A 19,863-nucleotide genomic window follows, 5' to 3' on the forward strand; every position below is an offset into this window, starting at 1 on the left:
ATGGTCTTAGACAGTTCAAAAAAAGATTCCAGGAGAACAGCTTTTGTTTTCTGGTTGTCTCTGACAATGAATACATTGGTTTCAGGGCTTGCTTGTGGACTTTTTCTTTCCTTTTTCCTTTGCATGTTCTGTTGAACACGATGACTGAATATTTAGAACAATTAACAACTTCTAATCTTTCATTAGTTATAACACTAAACACATCACGAGGAATCTTTCTCCTGTGAAAAATACAATATTGTTTTTACTTGGGCTTAATTTGTGTTTCCATTTCTGTTTATAGTTTTGCAAAGTTACAAGTGTTTTTTGCAAAGCAGACCTATGATAAGCCGATAAATGGAATCGTGTGCATGGAAAAGAACACGTAACCGAAATTATCTTTCAGCATCTGATCCTGACAAAATCACATCAGGTTTAGGTGGAAAACAACCATTATCGGTAAGATACTGTTCAATGTCATTTTTGATAATGAAAATAAAAAGGGTTAAAGATTTTCTTTTGCCGGGCTCTTTTTTTAATTTCCAAACTGATCAAATACATTCTCGTGAACAAGAAAAGCACGCTTTGATTTGGTTGACGTTTTGATTTGTGGTTGTACTACCAAGCAGGTTTTAGACGCCTACATTCAACACTGGGCCATGCCTTTGTTTTAGTTAAAGCGTTGATTGATACATTGCCAGATGTGACTGACATTTCTTAAGTTACATGACATTTGTAGCCTTTCATTTTTACGTAACCGCACGGAATTTCCTGAAATCGGCTATACACGCCTCTTCTTATTGCTACCTTGGCAGTTGTGTTTGATATTTTAAAAAGTTACATGACATTTGCAGTCTTTCGTTTACACGTAACCACGCGAATTTCCTGACATCGGCTGCACTCACATCGTCTTGTCTTCTCCTGTCTTGTCTTGACAGTTGTTGTGGTGGCACCATCAGCTGCCCAGTCCCAGGGGAAGAAAGTCAGCATGTGCTATTTCGCCAACTGGAAAACAGACCCTAGCTCGGAGGGCCGCATCACCCCGAACACGATTAACCCCAGCCTATGTACTCACATCCTCTACGCTTACGCTCACCTCAACGCGAGCGGGACAGGGCTGGTCACAACTCACGTGAAAGATCTGGGTTAGTTAGTTCCTGTTGTTGGTGGTTTTTGCTTTTGTTTGTTTGTTGTTGTTGTTGTTGTTTTTTTTGTTGTTTTTTGGTCGCGTTTTGTTTATTTATTTATTTATTTATCTATCTATATATTCGTTTATTCATTTATTTGGTTTTTTTCATTCTTTTATGCATTTTCACACCTATTCTTATTTCATTTTATTCAATTTTATTCTGATTTATTTCAATTAATTTCATTGTTGTTAGGGCGTTGTTTGAATTTGTTTTGTCTGTAGTTAGGGGAATGCTCACCCTTTCTCTTTCTTTGTATATATATATATATATATATATATATATATATATATATGAGTGTGGGCGTGCGTGCATGCATGCGTGTGTGTGTGTGTGTGTGCGTGCGTTCGTGTGTGTGTGTGTGTGTGTGTGTGCATGCGTGAAAGATAAGTGGAATGCAAATCAAATAACCGAAAGAAGATAATCAGAATAAAAAACTTCCTTCCACAGAATTCTACCAGCAAGCCGTCGGCCTGAAGGCCCAGAACACTGACCTCAAAGTGCTACTGTCCGTGGGGGGCAAGGGGTTAGTGCAGTCTAACCGTTTCCTCATGGTGGTCCAGAATCCCCTGCTGAGCAGAGCTTTCATCACCAGCGTCACCCAGTACCTCCGTCAGCACGGCTTTGACGGCGTGGATGTCAGCTGGCTCTTCCCTCCCCCTGACCACCGTGAGGCCTTTCAGTTGTTCATTGCGGTGAGTTCCTTCCCCTGGGTGAGGAAGGAGGCAGAATGATTAAAACGCGCGTCTAGTCATTCGGATGAGATGATAAACCGAGGGCCTGTGAGCAGCAGGTACTTGGCGCACTGAAAAAGAACACATGGCAACGAGAGTGTTGTCCTCTGGCTACATTCTGTAGTAGAAATCCACTCTGATAAATAGCCTACACAAAAATATATGCATGCACTCAAGGCCTGGCTAAGGGTGTTGGGTTGTGCTGCTGGTCAGACATCTGCCTAGCAGATGTGGTGTGGCATAGTATGGATTTGTCCGCATGCAGGGACGCCTCTTTGAGAAACTGAAACTGAAACTCCCCCTTCTTCTTCTGCACTAGTTATTATCAGTTATTATGGTTGTTTCTTTCTGTGTGTGCCTTTGTTTCTGTCTGCCTTCATGGGTTCTATGTGTTGACTGGAGGTGAGTTTAACGAGAAATGATTGAATGTGACTGTTTCTATGTATTTTGTTCCTTAGTCTGCCACGGGTACGTGGTCAGCTTAATTGAAAAGATGGTATGGTTGTCTCTGTCAGTTTTTGTTGTTGTTGTTGTTGTTTGCTGCTGCTGTCTGCCTTAAGGTGATTTAGATGTTGATTGGGATGTGTTTGATTGTATGGATGGACACAACTGTCTCTTTTTTTTCTTTTTTTCTTTTTTCCTCAAGGCCTGACTAAGCGCGTTGGGTTACGCTGCTGGTCAGGCATCTGCTTGGCAGATGTGGTGTAGCGTATATGGATTTGTCCGAACGCAGTGACGCCTCCTTGAGCTACTGAAACTGAAACTGAAACTGATCTTTTGTTTGTTTCTGTTTAGCGTCAGATGTTTGAATTGTTGACTCAGATGCATTTAATTGGATGAGTACGCTTGTTCCTTTCTATCAATATGTATTTACGTATGCCTTCGGGTGTTACAGTTGTAGATTAGGGTGAGTTTATTTAAACAAAAGATGGATACGGTTGTTTCTGTTCACTATCAGGTGTTTTAGTTGTTGATTGCGGTGGATTTGCTTAAATGGATGAGAATGTTTGTCTTTTTCTATATACTGTTTGTTACTGTTATTCTCCAGTTGCTGCCTCTGGTGAATTTAATCAAAAGAATGGGAAGGATTGTCTGTGTTCTTGCTGAAAAAAAGTGTGTGTGTGTGTGTGTGTGTGTGTGTGTGTGTGTGTGTGTGTGTGTGTGTTATACAGCGATTGTGGTTGGAGTTCACGATAGAAGCACAGAGCACTGGCAGACCAAGACTGCTGATAACGTTGCCGACATGGGGGAATCATTTTGAAATCAACAACATTTATGATCCATCAAAACTGGTGATGTGAGTAGTAGAAAGCAACCAATCAAACTTGAAGTTTTACTTTGTTACTGAATGTCAGTGCTGTCGTCTTTGATACTGTGAAAGCGAAAGTAGAAAGCAACCAATCAAACTTGAAGTTTTACTTTGTTACTGGATGTCAGTGCTATCGTCTTTGATATTGTGAAAGCGATTGCTAACAGATCCACCTAACACTCCATTTCTCCACCCACAGTTTTCTCTAACCTTCTGTCTACATGTATCTAATGTTTTAATCCCTATGTTTAACCACGGTGATGTAAAAACCCCTCCTTTGTTCTCATCCCTATGTGTCAGAGTTATGCATGCCTGTTAAAATAGGATGTGAAAGTGCTTTGAATTGTTTCCGCACACAATTTCGCGATGCATAAGTACATTTATGCAATTATTGATAGTAATGTTATATGATGCTCTTTTAAAACGTCGTTATTGCCATACACATGATCGACTTCGGCTTCATCACTGTATTTTTTTTAATCATTACTATACTGATGATCATTGTATATGTGTGTGTGTATGAGGAGAGAGAGGGAGAGAGAGAATAAAACTTTAAAGCTCCCACAGTCTGTTAGAGCCATCATGGCAGTGGACTACTATCAATTGTGTCCAAGGCTTTGTACAGGAAGGCAGGACCCAGTCCTCTTCTTGTGCCCGTTAAAACTTTCCCAAACGAAAACAGGTGCCCATTCACACCTGTGTGACTTAAGATTAAAGTGTCTTTCCCAACACAACACCATGCCGAAACAGGGCCTCGAAACCTGATGACAAGTGAACACGATCAGAAGTCCAACGCCTAACCGACTCAGCCACGACGCTTCCACAGAGGGGACGACTGCATATTCTCTGAACACTGACATTCTTTTAATACGTACCAGACAGCGTTTTGCAGCTGGGCCTCCTTGATTCAGGGTTTCAAACTTCACGGGCCTCATTTACTCAGTGTTTATACCTGTGGGTTTCCTTTATTCAGGTTTGATAGTCAGTCTGACTTCACCACTAAGCGATTATTGTTGTCAGAAGGGGCATGCGTGGATGTAGGGTGTACACCAATCAGAACAGGCACAACTGAGCAAAACCGAATTGATTCACCATCAGTGCACGGTCTCCTCTGGTGTGTGGTCTCCTGGCAACCTGACTTCTCTGTGGACTTCCGACACTGGGAATACGACAAACGAACTAAGATTTTGGCTATGTTTGTGGGACTCGGAATAAGCGATTGTGATGTTCAGTTGTGTCTACTCTGATTCAATATACGCAGGATACTACCTGCTAGGCATCCGGCTGAAAACAATGACTCGATCCAGACTGAGTGAGCGTCCTTTCCATGACAGAGAACGTCACCACAGTCCCCATGAATCTACCCACAGCGAAGGCCTGCTTTACACAGTTATTTATCCATGAGTTAAAAGAAAGGGTGGGAGGCTTGAACTCTTTCCTCTTGATTGAATAATAATAATAATAATAATAATAATAATAATGGTATTTATATAGCGCTGAGTCTTGTGCAGAGACAAATAAAAGCGCTTTCGCACCAGTCTGATTGATTGATTACTCGATCGATCGATCGATTGATTGATTGATTTCATTTCATTTCATTTTCCGTTTCTCTCAAGGTCTGACTAAGCTCGTTTGGTTACGCTGCTGGTCAGGCATCTGCTAAGCAGATGTGGTATGGCATATATGGATTTATCTGCTGGCAGTGGCGCCACCTTGAGCAACTAAACTGAACTCTTTTGCCTGACAGGTTCGTGGACTACTTTCTGCTGATGACCTATGACCTGTGGTCATTTCCGCTTCCCAAACTGGGCCATCACACCGCCCTCTATCTCCGACCTTCACAGGTCCCCAGCGATCCTCCTCTGAGCCGTTTGTCTGTTGTGAGTATATGTCTGCTTCCTCTCTTCCTTGCTTGCTTGCTTGGCTGCATCGGTTTTCAGTTTTTGTGTGGTTGTTCATATGTATGTATTATGTCTTTGTGTTTGTATATCTCTGCGTGATTGTTTGTATACATGAAATTGTCACGCAATTGTCGTGCAGTTAGTAAATCAACCAGAGGTTTGAAACGTAGACTTAGACTTAAGTACAGCAACTATTAGTCAGATCAGTTCAGCATTCAACAAGCATTTCATCCATAAAATCAGCCAGTTGTCCACCAGTCCGTAAGGCTGAGGGGCCTTCCATGCCCTCCAAATTCCTGAAACCCAGGAACGACGTAGACTGGTCTTAAAATGTTCTTCGGTGTCTGCTAAGCTCATTTTTCTACATGTTCTCATGAAAAATATGTCTTTTCTCATACCACCTTCCCTCCCTGAACTCCTTTTTAAATTTTCTTTTAAAGTGTTTCAATAAATACTTATGTATTTTTCTCCCCATGTCCAATTCTCCAGATTACTGGATGAGTAGGTACGCGTGCGGTGAAATGATTTAACGCGAACATGTCTAAATTGCCACGTAATGAATAAACGACTAACCACTGAGAAGATAAAGAAAATAAAAGGGGGCACTTGATGATGATATGGATACTTATATAGCGACTATCCTTGGTAGAAGACCAAGCTCCTAGCGCTTTACAAACACGGAGTCATTTGCACAACAGGGTGCCTACCAGATAGCTGCCATTGGGCGCTCATCATTCGTTTCCTGTATCATCCAATCAGTTTCCAGTCAGGCACACATATACTCATGAGACATGCAACATTTTACGTGTGTGACCATTTTGTCTATTTACTGCGCCATGTAAGTAGTCATACTCCGTTTTCAGGGGGCTGGGGGGGTGTGCATGCTGGGCATGTTCTTGTTTCCATAACCCACCGAACGCAGGCAAGGATCTTTAATGTGCGTATTTGATCTGCGTGCGTATACGCACGAAGGGGGAATCAGTCACTTGCAGGTTTGATCATATGCTGATATGGAAGATCGGAAAAGAATCTCCACCTTTTATCCACCAGGCGCCGTGACCGCGATTCGAACCCGTGACTCTCAGATTGAAAGGCCAACGATTTTACCACTCGACTGTTGCGCCCTGTACAGAACCAGACGGTGAGTGCCTGGCTGGAGCAGGGGGTGAGCAGGAACCAGCTGGTATTGGGACTGGCGGCCTTCGGGAAGACCACCAGACTGAACGACCCCTCCAGTCATAACCTGGGCGATACCCATCCCATAGTCACCGCCACCCCTGGACCGTACACCAAAGACGGAACGTTGCTCGCCTATGATGAGGTAAGTGTTGTTGATGTGGGATTAGAGTCGCTTTAAGGGAGGGGAAGGGGTTGGGGGATGGAGGAAGAAGTGTGTGTGTGTGGAGGGGGGGCAGGTCTGAGGGGGAGATGGATAGAATGAGTGGAGAGGAGGAGAGTGAGAATGAGAATATGTGTGTGTGAGAGAGAAAGTGAGAGAAATGGAGAGAGAGAGACAAAGAAAAGGATAGAGGAGAGTATGTGTGTGTTGAGAAAGAGAGAGAGAGAGAGGCACAGAGAGACAGAGAACATGTATGATAGAGGTGAAAAAATGGGTCAAACTGATCTGTAGGTGGTAACTGGTGTTTTGGTGAAGGAATTTCCCTAGGGCCCGAAACATAGGGAAAGTTCTTCACCAAAGGACCAGTTACCTGTAGGTACAGGTCAGTTTGACCCATTTTTTCACCTGTTTCAAGTCCTGCAGTCAAGATTTCCTCTTCATGTATGATAAAGTATACGTTATAGAAAGAGAATGCATTCATGTTATATTTGATTTCTAAATGAAATGTGATATTTGTTGCATACTCTGCCTGTGTTTGAGAGAGAGATAGTGTGTATGTGTGCGTGTGTGTGCACATGGTGTGTGTGTGTGTGTGTGTGTGTGTGTGTGTGTGTGGTGGGAGGATGTGCAATGCGGCTTGGCTGACTGAAATGGAGAGGCACGTGAATTTCAGTAATCTGTATATTTGTATATAGCTATTTCCATTTGGTGCCATTTAAATTATCTTCTTTTTTTATTTTTATTGTTCATTCATTTTATTTGTTTGTTGTTTTCTTTTTTATGTTGGACATGTGCTGCTCCCCAAAAAAAATCTCTGTACCAAAGTATAGACAATAAAATGTGTGTATTGTATTGTATTGTGTATTGTTTTGTGTGCGTGTCAGAGTGTGTGAAAGAGAGCGAGCGAGTATGTATGTGTGGGAGGGGACGGAGGAGGGGACGGGGGAAATAATCAAACGAAACAAAAGGGAGGGGCCTAGGGTGTGTGTGTGGGGGGGGGGGGGCGTGGGGGGGGGGAAACAGAATGACATTGCTTACAATGAATGGTTGATAAGGTACACGCACATGATCATACACAAACAGAAGTACCTAAGCACACTCATGTGTTCGGTCGACGTGATAACATGCATGTTTGCAGACACACAAACACACACGCACGCACGCACACGCACACACACGAGTCAAGAATTATGATTCAATGATATTTAACATTTTTACCTCTGTGGGGCATTGAGGCTATGAAGTATCCTCATCGCACCACTTCCGACTTCACCCCTCACGCAGGAACATTCAACACACACAATATATATATGATTTCCCACCAGCAAAAGCAAAACGAAACCAACAAAACAAAACCAACAAAAACTACCCAATCAGTGACGATCATTCATTCTGCACGTGCACAACAGATCTGTCAGTACCTGCGTGAGCCAGCCAAGGCCTGGAACCAGACTTACGACGCTGAGGTACAGGGAGCCATCGCTTTTGAAAACCGCAGCCCCTATGACTGGGTCTGCTATGACGACCCCCAGGGCATTCGAGCCAAAGTGAGTCGGATTTTTTTCCCCCACCCCCTTGTTTTGTTGTTGTTGTTGTTGTTGTGTAGTTTCTATCATAATACCTATGTTTTTCGTCTTCCTCTTCTTCTTGTTGAAGTTGTAATTATAATGTTGACAATGCTGCTGCTGATGGTGATGTGTCTTTGTGTGTCCGTATGTGTGATGTACCAACCACACCAACTCTCATTCTTATTGTTATTGTTGTTGCTGTTGTTGTTGTTTTTATGCACCCTCACAACTGTGACTGCATGGGTCTGCTTCGATAATCCATAAGGCATTAGTGCTATCACCATTAATTTTCCACTACCTGTAGGTTTGTTTAGTTTGTTTGTTTTTTGTATGTGTAATATCCGATACCATACATATCATAAATACACATCATTCACAGACCGAGAATATTTTACCTCACCATCCATTCCCCACTCTCCTTCCACTTCACCTTGAGTGAGTATGTAGTCTGGGTGCTAGCCTTCGCGGTCAGTTGGCCGAGTTTCTTTTTTTTCTACTTTAAAAGTGATGTGCAAAGCTAAGCCAGTGCTCCGTTGCATTTTACCTCTGATGATGCAACAACAACAAATAAGAAGAATAAATAAACATCTCCCCACCATGTGTCAACAGACGGAGTACGCCCTTCAACGTGACCTGGCAGGCGTGTTCCTGTGGATCATGAACTATGACGACTTTTCGGGATCTGCCTGTGCTCATGGTCGCTTCCCGCTTCTGTCGGCGGTCAAGGAAGTGTTTGATAGCCAGCCCTCTCCCACCACCACCACCACCACACCCTACCGTGTGTGACGAAACCTGGCCAGATCACCACCCCCAACACCACCGCCACTTCCACCGCCACTACCACGACTGCTAGTACCTCCCCAAGGTGGGTTGTTGTGGTGGTGGTGATATTGGTGTTGTTGTTGTGGTGATATTGGTATTGTTGTTGTTGTGCTGGTTGTGGTGGTGGCGATCTTGGTATTGTTGTTGTTGTGGTGATATTGGTATTGTTGTGGTGGTGGTGGCGATATTAGTATTGTTGTTGTTGTAGTGGTGGTGATATTGGTATTGTTGTTGTGCTGGTTGTGGTGGTATGTTATTGGTATTATTGTTGTTGTGGTGGTGGTGATATTGTTGTTGTGGTGGTGGTGATATTGGTATTGTTGTTGTTGTAGTGGTGGTGGTGATATTGGTATTGTTGTTGTGGTGGTGGTGGTGATATTGTTGTTGTGCTGGTTGTGATGGTATTGTTGTTGTGGTGGTGATATTGGTATTGATGTTGTGCTGGTTGTGGTGGTGGTGATATTGGTATTGTTGTTGTTGTGGTGGTGGTGTTGGTATTGTTGTTGTGGTGGTGGTGGTATTGGTATTGTTGTTGTTGTGGTAGTGATATTGGTACTGTTGTTGTGGTGGTGTTGCTGTTGGTATTGTTGTTGTGCTGGTAGTGATAATGATTATTGGTATTGTTTTTGTGGTGGTGGTAATATTGGTATTGTTGTGGTGGTGGTGGTGATAATGGTATTGTTGTTGTGGTAGTGGTATTGTTGTTGTGGTGGTGGTGATGGTGATATTGGTTGGTATTGTTGTTGTGGTGGTGGTGGTGGTGGTGATAATGATATTGGTATTGTTGTTGTGGTGGTGGCGATAATGATATTGGTATTATTTTGGTGGTGGTGGTGGTGATAATGATATAGTTGTTGTTGTGGTGGTGGTGATATTGGTACTGTTGTTGTTGTAGTGGTGGTAATGTTGGTATTGTTGTGGTGGTGGTGGTGATGATATTGGTATTGTTGTTGTGGTGGTAGTGATATTGGTATTGTTGTTGTGGTGGTAGTGATATTGGTACTGTTGTTGTGGTGGTGTTGGTGTTGGTATTGTTGTTGTGCTGGTAGTGATAATGATATTGGTATTGTTGTTGTGGTGGTGGTGATATTGGTATTGTTGTGGTGGTGTTGGTGATATTGGTATTGTTGTTGTGGTAGTGGTATTGTTGTGGTGGTGGTGGTGATGGTGATATTGGTTGGTATTGTTGTTGTGGTGGTGGTGGTGGTGGTGATAATGATATTGGTATTGTTGTTGTGGTGGTGGCGATAATGATATTGGTATTATTGTGGTGGTGGTGGTGGTGATAATGATATAGTTGTTGTTGTGGTGGTGGTGATATTGGTACTGTTGTTGTTGTAGTGGTGGTAATGTTGGTATTGTTGTGGTGGTGGTGGTGATGATATTGGTATTGTTGTTGTGGTGATGGTGATATTGGTATTGTTGTTGTTGTGGTTGTGGTGATATTGGTATTGTTATTGTTATTGTGGTGGTGGTGGTGGTGATAATGATATTGGTATTGTTGTTGTGGTGGTGGTGATATTGGTATTGTTGTTGTTGTGGTGGTGGTGATATTGGTATTGTTGTTGTTGTGGTGGTGGTGATATTGGTATTGTTGTTGTGGTGGTGGTAATATTGGTATTGTTGTTGTTGTGGTGGTGGTGATATTGGTATTGTTATTGTTATTGTGGTGGTGGTGGTGGTGATATTGGTATTGTTGTTGTTGTGGTGGTGGTGGTGGTGATATTGGTATTGTTGTTGTGGTGGTGGTGATATTGGTATTGTTATTGTGGTGGTGGTATTGTTGTGGTGGTGGTGGTGATGGTGATATTGGTTGGTATTGTTGTGGTGGTGGTGGTGGTGATAATCATATTGGCATTGTTGTTGTGGTGGTGGTGGTGATAATGATATTGGTATTGTTGTTGTGGTGGTGACGATAATGATATTGGCATTATTGTGGTGGTGGTGGTGGTGATAATGATATAGTTGTTGTTGTGGTGGTGGTGATATTGGTACTGTTGTTGTTGTAGTGGTGGTGGTGTTGGTATTATTGTGGTGGTGGTGGTGATGATATTGGTATTGTTGTTGTGGTGGTAGGTGATATTGGTATTGTTGCTGTTGTGCTGGTGGTGATAATTGTACTGTTTTAGTGGTGGTGGTGATATCAGTATTATTGCTGTAGTAGTGGTGGTGATAGTATATCGGTATTGTTGTGGTGTCGGTATTGTTATTGTGGTGTTATTGGTATTGTAGTGTTGGCTGTGTTGGTATTGGTGTGGTGGTGTTCATGACAGTGGTATGTTGTGGTGGTGATGATATTGGTATCATTGTGGTAGCAATTGTACTTTCGTGGCGCGTGTTTTCACATACAATTGTATGGGATACTGGTGATATTATAGTGATGGATGGATGAATGGAAGGATAAGCTTCAGGAAGGAAGAAAAACGAGAGGACAACGAGGAAGAAAAAAAGGTGGAGAAAGAAAGGAAGACAGACAGATAGAGAATGTTTATGTCCTTTTATGCGTGTATGTGTTTTATCTTATCTTGGTGTTTTCATTCACCTTTTTATGGTCAAGCTTACCAATTTTTGCTTACGTTTACTGTACTCCCTCTAGCACTGTCCCTCCTCTCGAACACCCTTCCACCCCATCTCACCTTTCCCGTCTCACCCACTTGCCCTTCCGTCCATTCCTTTCTTCACTCCATCCATCCTCTCACCCAAAAGCTCATCCACATACTCGCTCACTCGCTTGAGCATATTTCCAAGCTTTTGGCGAACTCTTTGAATGTATGCACGTCCGTGGGTATACTTGTTGAGCTGTGCAAGCATATTGTGTCTCACACACAGTGCACATGGCGCATATTGTCCAGGCCTGGTTATGTCCTGTGTTGGTTGCTGTCCAAGACGGGCGCAATAGCCGAGTGGTTAAAGCGTTGGACTTTCAATCTGAGGGTCCCGGGTTCGAATCTCGGTGACGGCGCCTGGTGGGTAAAGGGTGGAGATTTTTCCGATCTCCCAGGTCAACATATGTGCAGACCTGCTAGTGCCTGAACCCCCTTCGTGTGTATACGAAAGCAGAAGATCAAATACGCTGAGATCCTGTATTCCATGTCGGCGTTCGGTGGGTTATGGGAACAAGAACATACCCAGCATGCACCCCCTGAAAGCGGAGTATGACTGCCTACAGGGCGGAGTAAAAACGGTCATACACGTAGAAGCCCACTCATGTACATACGAGTGAACGTGGGAGTTGCAGCTCAAGACCGCTGAAGAAGAAGAAGGTTGCTGTCCAGCGGAAAAGGGGTTGTGTTGTTTTGAGACACTGTCATTCCGTTGTCGTATCACTTTAACAGAGAAAAGGAATATCGTCTTGGGAATGTACCTACATTGTATTTAACTCAGAATATAAAAAGGGATGTTCTAAGAAACTGTTGCTAAGTTAATAATGTTATGCCATGGTTTAAATTTTGCGGATTTCCATTTTGTATGGTGCCGTGTTTCAGCACAACGACCACAAGTCCTGAACCCAGCACTTCTACTGTGTCTGAATCTACCACTCCCCAAACAACGACTGAATCCATATCTCCTGAAACTAGCACTTCTACTGTGTCTGAATCTACCACTCCCCAAACAACGACTGAATCCATATCTCCAGAAACTAGCACTTCTACTGTGTCTGAATCTACGACTCCCCAAACAACGACTGAATCCATATCTCCTGAAACTAGCACTTCTACTGTGTCTGAATCTACCACTCCCCAAACAACGACTGAATCCATTTCTCCTGAAACTGGCACTTCCACTGTGTCTGAATCCACGACTTCCCAAACAACGACTGAATTCATCTCTACCACCTCTCCTGAAAGCAGCACTTCTGTCTCCATTCCTACGTCCTCCACCACAACAATAGTCCCTATTCACAAAGGTAGGAAGATAAGAACGATAATGATGTTGGTGATGACGATGGTGGTGACGTGTGCGAGAAACACAGAGAGGGAGAGGAAGAGAGGGAGAGGGAGAGAGAGCGGACGTGCGTGCGTGTGTATGAGTATGTGTGTGTGTGTGTGTGTGTGTGTGTGTGTGTGTGTGTGTGTGTGTGCCTCTGTATATGTGTGCTTGTGCGTGTGTGTGTTGGTGATATGTGACATATTTTAGTTAAATATCGGCTTATATTTATTCAGAGCTCTCCCCACTTTTTTTCTTCCAAAGACAGTAATTTGCACACATAAAAATACATGCAACATTAGCTCATCAAAATGATCGAAAGTGAAAAACAAACCTCATTTGGAACGACGTTCACACATATTTCGATTGCTTTCATGCACCACTGGACCAAAATCCGTTCAATACCAAACGATCAAAGATTCAAAGAAAAAAATCATGTTGTCCCGTTTTACAATAGTGATGCATACACATTGAATAACATCTCCAAACCAACAGTGTCAAACGAGACAAGCCATAAAACACACCACATTAAAACACGCCAACAGTAAATCTTTAAAAAAAATTGTATTGTTCTTGAGATTAACACACACACACACACACACACACACACACACACACACACACACACACACACACAAGCCAAGTGACAAATGCAAATTCCTTCAAACAGTCGTTCTGTTTTCTTCTTCCTTCTGAAAGTGGCCCATTTTTATTCTCATTTCGTTTCAATCATTTACCTTCTACTTATGTTTCATTTAGTTACGTTTCACTTTGCATTTTTTTCAATTTTTTTTTTTTAATTATTCCATTTTGTTTGTTGTTGCTTTTTTGTTTTTTATTATTATTATTTACAAACCTTGTGTTGGCACTCAAGGCCTGATCAGCACGTTATGCTTATACGTATGTCATGCCTCTTCAAGGTACAATCTTTTTTTTTTCTTTTTCTTTCTTTCTTTATTTTATTTTATTTTTGTCAGAGCAGATGTGTTGTTGCGTACAATCCGCCCACGCTTTGACACCTGCTTAGAACTGAAACTGAAACGGAGACCTCGTTGTCTTCTGTCCGTTTCAGTTTTTTTTTCTGAAGGAGACGTGACTGCGTTCGAACAAAGCCATATACGTTACACCACATCTGCCAGGCAGATGCCTATCCAGCAGCATAACCCAACGCGCTTAGTCAGCTTTGAACCCAGACCCCAACCTACTCTGTACTGGAAGATGAGCGTGTTAACCATTGTGCCACCTTGTTTCCACAGAATGCGTGGAGTTCCAGTGCCCACCGGCGGCATCCCCAGACAACCCTTACTACCTGTACCCACACGCCTTCAGGTGCGACCTGTACTACCAGTGCCTCAGCCCGGGCAACTCGCCCCGCTTCTACGTGATGCGGTGTCCGGCCAATCTGCACTTCGACCCGGTGTCCAAGCGCTGCGAGTACCCCGAGACTGTGTCCTGCGTGCCCTGTCCTGCCCCAACTGCAGCGCCCTAGATAGTGATGGTCATACAAAAACTGTGCTTTTTTTATCATAGGTAATGATGATCATACCATGATGGTGAATTTCGATAGCGCTTTCAAACCTTTCGAAGCGCTTTTTATTAAAACTCAGTAACAAGTGAGTCATACACAGAAAACAGAAATACACGCAAATGCATACAAAACCACTCGCACGCGCGCACACAGACACACACAGACACACACAGACACACACACACACACACACACACACACACACACACACACACACATGCATGGAAAAAATGCATGTTGATCCACAGAATATAGATATGGATGGAGTGCCTTTATTATGTGTAGACCGCTTGAAAAGAAACAGCGTTAGTTTTATTTTTAATGGATGTGGATGAAGACCTTTCATAGCCTTAATGAGCATGCCTTCATCAGTAACGTGAGTCTTGCGTGGTTGACTTTGAACGGAAGATCAAAGATGATGAATTGGAAGGTGTTACCCGATATAAATTCATGTCCAAATGTACTTACGTTTTGTAATTTATTTTCTGTGGGCAGACGTGTTCTTGCAAGACTTAGTAAAACCATTAAAACTCGCATCGGATACTTTCAAGTGGAGAAAAGAATGTTCAAACTTGTTTTACATTAACTGATACATAAAGGTTATCACAAACCAAGTTATGTTCTGAAATTCTCCTTCCCACAAAAGGGAGAAAAGGTTAATCAAATCTCGAAATCTTTGATTAATCAAGGTGGGTTTTCCTTAGTGTCATAAAAACCGACACACATGCAGCAAATGAGCTCACAATAAAGGTGAAAGGCGTGAACAAAGAGAACTATAAATAAACTGACGGACAAAGATATGGCTTGAGGTAAGCTAAAAGCCAGCATGATTTGACTGGAGTGATAATTGTATTTGTATTTTTACCACAACATATTTCTCCATGTGAAATTCGGAGTGATATTTACCAAGTAAACGGTAATGAGAGTTGGAAGACATATTCCTTGGAACATCTTGATATATATATATATATATATATATATATATATATATATATATATATATATATATCTTGATATATGGATTTGTCCGAACGCAGTGACGCCTCCTTGAGCTACGAAAAAACTGAGACGGAACATCTTGATACAATCCGTAAGGCATATACTTACAAGAGAGTTTGATACAAAACAAAAGGTTCATTCAAAGACGGATTAACATATATAAGCTTCTTGTTGGCGAATAGTTACACACTTTTTCATGAACTGTTGGGCAAATGTCAAGAGAGCTTGATTTAAGGTGTTTGAGGGACATAGCAGTGAAGCTTGCTCAGTCTGATCGGAAAGACACACACCGATTACAGTCAAACATACAAAAAATGAAAGGCATGGTGATAAAACTCATTACGCTGCGGGGTAGTTACAGGAGGCTTGGTGTTAGCTGACAAGTATCATAGGTCAGCTTCAAAATAAGGTCCATGTTCTAAGTCCTGTTCTCCTAGATCCTTTTTTTTGTTCTTTCAGCGATATTCCTTACAATATTTTTCTTTAAATGAATTAATGGGTACCCACCTTTTCACTGCAGCTCTATGTTATTGTGCAACAATGTTCAAAATGCAAACATTATTGTGCAGCATTTATGGTCGTGTGTTTTGCCGACAGTGTTTTGCTTTTTCCTTGGGAGTGCTGATGGCAGTGTCTTGTTCTAAAGAACGTTCTCATCCAAGCTTAGGTGTGTATATTCCTGACCTAGATGTAAACCTAATGCGCTGGCCAGGGCCTTCCTTTCTTTCTTTTCGTTTTTGACTCACTTGTGTAAACAAAGTGAGTCTATGTTTTAACCCGGTGTTCGGTTGTCTGTGTGTGTGTGTGTGTGTGTGTGTGTGTCCGTGGTAAACTTTAACATTAACATTTTCTCTGCAAATACTTTGTCAGTTGACACCAAATTAGGCATAAAAATAGGAAAAAATTCAGTTCTTTCCAGTCATCTTGTTTAAAACAATATTGCAGCTCTGGGTTGGGCACAAATTTTTTTTTTAAAATGAAGCCTAATTATATGCAAACTGCATTTACTGTTATATTTATATTTTTTGTACCCTCTAAACTTGGCACTTTGATCTGATATTCTGACCCAACAACTAGAGCAGTCATTATTATCATTTTTTGTTCAAACAGGAACTTCTTTTGCTAAGCATGGAAGTTTTATTTATTTTGCAAACGTTTTGGTGCAAATAGTAAAAAAGGGAAATTACTTTGTGTATTAATGGTAGGGGACTTAATTTGCTTTAAACTGATCTTTCTCATCTTAAACATTACATTTTGAAATTATACTCAATACATAAAAAAGCTTGGATTTTTATTTTATTTTAAGTGTATCACAAGTGAGTCTTGAAGGCCTTGCCTCTCTTGTTCAAAGGTGTGGTGTAGATTATGAATCAGCCAGTACGCCTCTTTGAAACAAACTGAAAAGTGAATACTTCTAAGTCTAGATTCTTTTTTTTCTTTTCTTTTTTTTTCAACAATGTTTGGTTTTAATTTTGAGTTGATAACTGCTTTTTGGTTGATTTCTAGATTTGTGTTTTTTCTTTTCAACAGTGACTAGTTTCAGTTTCTGAATTCACTATTAATATGCATGTTGGAGTCCTCTATGACTGGCGGCGGGTTGAGCTCGTGTGAGCTCGTTTCTGATTTCATTGGTGCTGTGTCTGTGCAGACTGTTTGTTGCTATACCTGGTGAAGCGATGTGTAACGAAAGCAAAGAGAACCTCATCAGGGGGGAACGGAATCTTTGCACTTCAACGCTACAACAACAACAATAACCAAACAACCAAAAATATTGTTTCGTAATCATACACCAGAGGAATTATCAAAAGCTCAATTCACTTTATTTTGGAGGGGGTGGTGCTGGTTGTGGTGGTGGAGGAAGTAAGCTGGCGAGAGGTTTAAGATTTGTATGCCTCTGGCTTTGTTTCTGTCTCTGACTCTGATTCTCTCTGTATCACTGTCTCTTTCTCTCTCAGTTTTCTGTCTCACTTCCTCTCTGTCTCTGTCTGTTTGTCTCTGTCTCTGTCTCTCTCTGCCTTTCATTCTTGAATAAGTTGGGGTTTTTATCCCCTCTCACATGTTGTGCTGTTTCTCTTAAATTTGTATGTGGAGATCTCTTTTTTTGTCCATTATTTTCAAAAATTCTACTGGGAACAGTTCAAGTATTTTTGTTCAGACTGTGTTTTGTATGTCTTCTTTATAAATTATACCGGTGCACACTTCTAGGCTGTTTATCAATATTTTTTAAATAAATATTTCTAATAGCATCTACTATAGGAGTGTATGTGCTCTGTATTGGAAACCAACCAAATCTCCCTCAATCTCTCTCTCTCTCTCTTCGTCTATCTGTTACTGTAGCTATTTATCTGTCTGTCTATCTGTCACTGACTTTTTCTCTGTCTCTCTGACTGCGAGAGGGAGGTGAGTGAGTGTTTACCGAGATGTGCTCACGGTCAGCTCTTGTGCCCTCGAGTCAGATTGGCTTCGTTGGCGAATGGACGATAAAACACTGACACACACATCCTCTCTCTTTCTTTGTTCCTCTCTCTCTCTCTCTGTGACACAAAGACACACACACACACATACACAATCGTGCAGTTGCTTATTCAATTTACCATCACATAATTAAATTTGACTTTGGCTGGATATCCCCCCCCCGGCCCCTCAGCCCCCCCCCCCCCCCCCCCCCCCCCCACACACACACATTGTTAATGCGTTTATGCCTGCTGTTTTCTGAAGAAGACTTTGAACATAGCCAGAAAAGGTACGATGAAAGCATGACTCAGAAGATAAGTTCAAAGTAGACATGATATCATTCATAGCCACACACTGACCACCCAATCCCTCCCCGCACCCCTATCACACACACACAAACACGCCTATTTTTCACGCATGGGAAAGAATGAATCTCTGAATGACGGGACTGTCGGCTCTTCTTCGAAATGGAAACAACCGGCAGAATTTAGTCCGTGGAAGATGCATCTATTCTATTTCATTTTATTTTGTTCTATTTTATTTTAGCCTGTGTTACCATATTTCATTATATATCAACAATCGTTGGGTTACGCTGGTGGTTAGGCATCTGCTTAGCAGATGTGGTGTAGCGAATATGGATTTGTCCGAACGCAGTGACGCCTCCTTAAGTAACTGAACTGAACTGAACGTTATATCTCATTTCATTCAAACTTTTGATACCACGTTACAAGATTATTTATTCATACTTAGAACTGTAGTAGCTTGAAGCTCACCACGCACGCCTTTTAAACCCAAAAGCGAGGACTGATCCTAGATTTGAACCACGGATGGACACCCTCCAACCTCCTTCCCAGCCACTCTAGCTGACCAAAATAGGTGGACAGGTTGCTAGTCCCTCTGTTCGAATGATAAACCCGAGAATCGAACACAAAACATTGTAGAAATTTCCATTTCTTTAGACTAAAGTGTGCAGAAACTACATTCACAGAGAGCCTAAACGGACACAGACAGAAGGTGACAAGGGGAACAGTCTGAATTTCACACGAAAAATGAGGAAAAAAAAGTTAAATGCAATACGATAGCAGTATAAAAATACAATTTTGAACAAACAGGCTGACGAATTTTGAGAACATCCGAAAATCTGATCTTGCACGAAAGTGTGTCATCTGCAGTCTTTGGGAATGTCAACGGTTTTGACTTTTTTGTTTCATTGATACCAGTTGCTTTGAATTAAAGACGTCCCTCTTACGAAGTCTGTGAACTAATTTTCTGTCACTGTATACAAAATTATTTCCAATTGTTTCAAATATTCCTCATTGATTGCAGCTTCCATCTACCCTGTTTCCCAAACTCACCTCCTCACTTATTAATCTTTTTCAATTTTTTTATGATGGCTTACTAATTTGAGAATCAGTACTTTTATTGGATGTCTACAACAACCAGGACGTGGGACGGGATGTTAACCGAAATCCCTCTTTCTTCCCCTCAAACGATCACCTTCAAAGCACCAATAGCGACATAACTCTTTTTTATGCATGAAGACAAACAAACAAAAAGGCTGAAAATGTCTGTACTCAATGGACATTTACTCTTCATACCTTGCTAGATGATAAACACATGGTTATGAGTGTTAGAAATGATGGAGAGATTGATAGCAACAGGTGGGACACGTGGGGGGAGGGTGGAGGGGGGGGGGGGGGAAGGAAGTAGAGATTTAGAGAGTGTAAGGGGGTGGGTATACTATTAGAAAAGCTCTTGTGAGAACTTACTTTCTTGTTGAATTAAACAAAACTAGGGGTCTTTCTTGCAGGAAATGATAACATTGCATATCTACATCATGATCATCTAATTGTCAATCCTACGTTTGTGATGTTAACACGTTTGCACCAGTCATCCAATACCTTTATCAGTGGTCCCGACTTCATCGAATGGCAAATGCTTTGTCTCCTTATGTGTTGAATGTAAAATTTGTTGTATTGATTGAAAAAAAAACCTGACACTTCTTAAGACGGAAGCAAAAAACAAGAAGAAAGAAGAAAAACAGCACAGAAAGATAGAGAGATCCTATCTGGGGCCATATTCAAGACAAACTTTATTTTGCCTTTGAAGACATGCG

General features: G+C 41.8%; 2 protein-coding genes across 2 annotated transcripts; both read left to right on the top strand.

The window, feature by feature from the left end:
- The first annotated feature begins 1,717 nt into the window (after positions 1-1,717).
- Positions 1,718-8,803, top strand: LOC143288973 (chitinase-like protein 4). Its single transcript, XM_076598114.1, has 6 exons — positions 1,718-1,861; positions 2,359-2,375; positions 4,957-5,089; positions 6,243-6,431; positions 7,859-7,996; positions 8,627-8,803. Exons 1-6 carry the CDS (start codon positions 1,718-1,720, stop codon positions 8,801-8,803), a joined length of 798 nt encoding a protein of 265 aa, XP_076454229.1.
- Positions 8,804-11,673: 2,870 nt separating this feature from the next.
- On the top strand, positions 11,674-14,445 carry LOC143289732 (uncharacterized). Its single transcript, XM_076599239.1, has 3 exons — positions 11,674-11,696; positions 12,325-12,746; positions 14,023-14,445. Exons 1-3 carry the CDS (start codon positions 11,674-11,676, stop codon positions 14,253-14,255), a joined length of 678 nt encoding a protein of 225 aa, XP_076455354.1. The 3' UTR covers positions 14,256-14,445.
- Positions 14,446-19,863: the final 5,418 nt, after the last annotated feature.

The sequence above is a fragment of the Babylonia areolata genome, chromosome 1, assembly GCF_041734735.1.
Source record: "Babylonia areolata isolate BAREFJ2019XMU chromosome 1, ASM4173473v1, whole genome shotgun sequence".
Lineage (NCBI taxonomy): Eukaryota > Metazoa > Mollusca > Gastropoda > Neogastropoda > Buccinidae > Babylonia > Babylonia areolata.